The following is a 4,862-nucleotide window of genomic DNA, read 5'->3' as shown; positions in this document are numbered from 1 at the left end:
TTTTTAGCAAGTCTTTATGTCCGGCTCCTTATTGTTGTATATCTAGCTGTGGCCACAACTGTTTGGATATATATATATATATATATATATATATATATATATATATATATACAATATATATATATATATATATATATATATATTCACATATCTTTATTCCTCCCCTCTTAGCCAGCAAGATAATATATCGATTTTTTAAATAAAAGCTTCTCAGTTAACTGGTAGGCTACGATTTAATGGAGGGAGAGACGTTAGGCCTCTTGTTTTGACTGTATGTAGGGACAGATTCCCTTACCCCCAGCCCCCACATCATCTGAATGGGGTAAAGGACAATGACACACCTTAGCTTTCTCCCCCTCACCCCACTCAGTCACGTGATCAGTTGATGCATTTCCTTCGTTAGGGTAGAAAAGATACTAGGAAGTTCGTTAAGCCTAAAAGGCGAAAGCCTTTTCGAGGGGAGCTACTACTTTAAGCCTTAGGGACTTAGTTATAAGGCCTCTTTCCCTGTGACCCTTTTACTGGCTTAAGACTTGTTTTCAGATGTGGCCTGCTTGCGCACGAACGAACGCACTCGAAGATGTTTTTCGAACCAAGAGGTGAGGCGAGACACAGGGGAGATGCTCTATAGACTCCGGCAGAAGAGGACGTGACCCAGCTCCTCTCTTCTTTTGTGGGGGTGGTAGACAAAGCTTCAGCGACCCAACTCGTATTGCAAGAGCTCGTGCAATAGGATAAGGTACGTCTGAGTAGCGGTCTATTGCCAGTACCATTCTTTCTCTCATCGTAAATTTCTCCCCAATTCCTAATTTTCAACTTTTCCATTCTCCTTCAAGCTCCCCTTTGTTTTGAGATCGACGACACAGCCCATGCTCTCTCTCCCCAGTGCCAATACAAGTTTCAGTGATCAGAAGTAGACTACTTACTCCATAGTGTTAAATAAGGGCTACTTAAATTAAGCACTCGAGTGATTAAATTCTCCCTAGTGCATAGGTTTCATGTGATAACTTTCCAGTGCATGCGATTACTAAGCCTGGCTCTTTATTCCAGGAATCCTGCTTCATGCTTCAGTCAACCAAGCCTTGTAAATTAAGTTCCCTGGAATACTGCCATATAGAAAATACAAGAAAGTCTAGATAGCGGCCAGTTGCAAGAAAGCCCCATCAGCAGGTTAATTCACGCCTTATTACGATGTCCAGTTAGCGACGTGCTATTGACGTCCTTGCGAATTTGATTCTTGCATCATTCTTACTTTTGTCATTTGCTCGCTCTTCAATTTCCAGCGTCATTTCATTGCTTCATGTGTAAATAAATTCATTGTAACGTAAATTACTCCCTAATTCCCATGGCGACCTTACAATATTTTATCTAACTGGGTAAAATAAGGTAAGTGAGAAACCTCCTCCCTGCATTTTGTTTACAAACTGGTGTTCTCCTTTGGCCCATCTGGCAGTATCTAAAATTAAAGTAAACCCCTTCCTTCCTCCAAGGACGGAGTCAGCCACCGTACGGGATGCACTTTGAAAACCAAAGAATTCTCTAGTATAAGTGAACTTACTAATATATGTAGAACTTTATTTACAAATGATGATTTCGTCCTACACTGTTTTGTTTATAGCCTAGTTGACGTCCGACCTTCCAAGAAGGAGACTATCGCTCAGTTTTTTAGCTTTCTAGAGATAGGTGCTAGTCTACGAATTCTCTTTATTTTTTATTTTTTATTTAAATTTTTTCCCTTCTTTTAATATAAATTCTTTAGTGCTTGTTAATTTTAACCTTTGTAATGGTCATTTTACTGAGTCTGTTTTTTTAATTGGTAAATTTTGTATATTTTACAGCCCTGATGATGAGACTTAAAGTCTCAAAAATCTGGCCAGTAAACTATGATGCTCGATGGCTGTTTTCCACCCTTTTCTCCTATATATATATATATATTATATATATATATATATATATATATATATATATATATATATATATATATATATATATCTATATATATATGTAGTATATTATATAATATATATATAGTATATATATATTGCATATATATATATATATATATATATATATATATATATATATATATATATATATATATTATATATATATATATAAATATAAATATATATATATATATATATATATATATATATATATATATATATATATATATATATATATATATATATATATATATATATATATATATATATATATATATATATATATATATATATATATATATATATATATATATATATATATATATATATATACCAAATATATATGTATATATATATATATATATATATATATATATATATATATATATATATATATATATATATATATATTTTAGTAAACCTACGTTAATTGTAAAAGGATTCAAAAACGAATATGAAACAAAAATAAGTTTATTTTGAATGTGCATAATCTGGTTAGGTTACAGTTGCTCACATTGCCATCAAATAAGGGGTATATTTTACATGTAATACAAAATAATAATTGCTAATGCCTTCACCCATAAACACCAGACTGGCTAGTGCATCGTATTGCGCATGCGCATACAATGCTGAATGAAATTTTCATTTAGTTTCATCCTTTACATTAACTTCACTTTAGTAAACCTTCGTTAATTGTAAAAGGATTCAAAACGAATATGAAACAAAAATAAGTTTATTTTGAATGTGCATCTTAGTGAGACTCAAATAAAAATAAAGAAGATATTTTAATTTGTGAGTAATCCATCCGTGAAATTATTTGGCACACGAGAATGGACATAATGTTCAAAGAATACAGATGTAGTCTTCCATCGACCAATTTCCTGAACTACATTGGGGTCGAATCCTTTTTCTACTGCTCTGGTGGCTCCAGTTGGACGGAAGCATTTCGCTGTAAATTTCTTAGTGTCCAAACCAACTAAGCTTAATGCTTCATTCAAGATAGTTCGGACTGCAGCACTAGACAATGCTCTGTAAGGTTTATTCAATGTTAAGAACACAGGGCCTTTGTTGTTCACTAATGTTTCTGTCCTATTAATATATTCCCTCAATGTTCGAACTGGGCATATGTTCTCATTCGAAGCTGGAGGAATTTCTATTACAAAGCCGTGCCGTTTGGTATCATTTTTGTTGCCATGAATAACCATAGTCATAGTGCCGTTGTCATTAAATGTCACCTGGTTTCGGGAGAACATGAAATTTTTTACTGTGCCCTCTTCATCCACCTGCACTGCATTTGGAGCTATGTCTGACGGGCGTAGCATAGATGTTATCGCTAGTAGACTGATGCATTTTAATCTAAGTTGTTTTACACTTATTGTTGCATTGTTCCAGAACTTAAAAGTATCCGTAAAAGCATCTATAGTCATGACTTCAGATTTCTCTCGATGTTTCGTTATAAGATGTCTTGATTAATCCATATGTCAAATGCTTAATCATAGTATCACAAGTCAGATTGTCCATTTTCAATACAAAGTATAAATGACTCATCGCTGCTACAGTGCAATTAATTGAAGACGCGGGTCGTTCACTCTTAGTCAATAACACTATCAACACATCTGCCAACGCTGAAGAGCTGGATGGCGGGAAAATTATCTCTAATTCGCTGCAGATATCTCTAACTTTCCGAATTTGACAGTTGTGTGTGTCGATTGTTGCTTTACTCCATCCGAACATCAGGCGCGATGCAGCCTATAGCGACCATCCCTCACTGAGTGCGCGTTGTTGCCACATACTGTCCAAGCATACAATTTCCATCGACGGTTTCTTAGCGGTTCCGGTAACGACGGATTTAATTGTATAATTGCCTGTTTGTATATTCTGATCGGTGAACTGATTGACAGAGATTGCAGCGTTTGAAACCATGTTTGAGCCGGCCACCATGGGGCTATAACCATCGCATGCGCCTTTTGATTCTAGATGAGATGTAATACTCGGTCGAGTAACCGAATCGGTGGATTTATAAAATTGTTTTCTAAATGCCAATCCGACTGAGCCAATGCGTCCACTCTCATACCATTTGGGTCCCAGTATCTTGAATTGTACGTTGGTAGTTGCGTCGTGAGGGCGGAGGCAAATCTGTCGACCGTATGAGGTCCCCACACTGAATCCAATAGATGGAACATTGGGCGAGACAACATCCACTCATACTTGTCTTCCATCCGTGAGTTCGTCGGCTCTCGAATTCGCCTTTCCACCAAATATCGGGCGTGAAGGGTTATGTTGTCCTCTAGAGCAATTTTCCAGATCTGCTTGCTGATATCCGTTAGATTTCCAATTGGTCCGCCCATTTGATTGATATAAGCCACGGTAGTGACATTGTCGGATAATATTTGTATGCTCTTGGACTTTAATAACGGTAATAGAGCCTTCAAGCTGAGCAGAACCGCGACTAGTTCTCGCACATTGGAGTGCTGGTGGCTCATGTGGGCGTCCCACGTGCTGTACGTGGCCTGGTCCCCGTAGTGGCAGCCCCAGCCGATGTGTGACGCGTCCGTCACGAGCTGCCCGGCCACGGAGGAAGGCAGGAGTCTTTTGCCGTTCCATGACGTCATAGAATCACTCCACCAACGAAGGTCTTCGATAGAACCACGATCAAGTTTTAACATAGATTCCCAAGTTGTTTTGGTTTTCAATAACCTGTGTATATTTCTAAGCATGAGTTTACCGGGTAAGACTGCTCTACTAATAAAATTACAGTCCTGTCAGTTTAGCAAGAACCGGAGCGGATACGTACTTAGACTTAAGTATTCGGTAAATATCTTTTCTGAGTTTAATTATTTTTTGCTTTGGCACCTTGAGGACGGGCACACCATTGTCACCAGTTTCTATCAGTAGTCCTAAATATTCAACGTTTTT

General features: G+C 36.9%; 2 protein-coding genes across 2 annotated transcripts; both read right to left on the bottom strand.

Moving 5' to 3' along the window:
• Window positions 1-2,731: 2,731 nt before the first annotated feature.
• Window positions 2,732-3,268, bottom strand: LOC136852263 (integrase/recombinase xerD homolog). Its single transcript, XM_067126717.1, has one exon. The coding sequence runs from the start codon at window positions 3,266-3,268 to the stop codon at window positions 2,732-2,734; it is 537 nt and encodes a 178-aa protein (XP_066982818.1).
• Window positions 3,269-3,919: 651 nt separating this feature from the next.
• Window positions 3,920-4,558, bottom strand: LOC136852262 (uncharacterized). Its single transcript, XM_067126716.1, has one exon. The coding sequence runs from the start codon at window positions 4,556-4,558 to the stop codon at window positions 3,920-3,922; it is 639 nt and encodes a 212-aa protein (XP_066982817.1).
• Window positions 4,559-4,862: the final 304 nt, after the last annotated feature.

This window comes from Macrobrachium rosenbergii, chromosome 25 (genome assembly GCF_040412425.1).
Source record: "Macrobrachium rosenbergii isolate ZJJX-2024 chromosome 25, ASM4041242v1, whole genome shotgun sequence".
Taxonomy (NCBI): Eukaryota; Metazoa; Arthropoda; class Malacostraca; order Decapoda; family Palaemonidae; genus Macrobrachium; species Macrobrachium rosenbergii.
The sequence above is the reverse complement of the archived record's forward strand: the minus strand, read 5'-3'. Positions and strand labels throughout refer to the sequence as shown.

Coding starts and splice junctions, on each gene's coding strand:
- LOC136852262 (XM_067126716.1), bottom strand. CDS start 4,558: ATGACGTCATGGAACGGCAAAAGACTCCTGCCTTCCTCCGTGGCCGGG.
- LOC136852263 (XM_067126717.1), bottom strand. CDS start 3,268: ATGCTACGCCCGTCAGACATAGCTCCAAATGCAGTGCAGGTGGATGAA.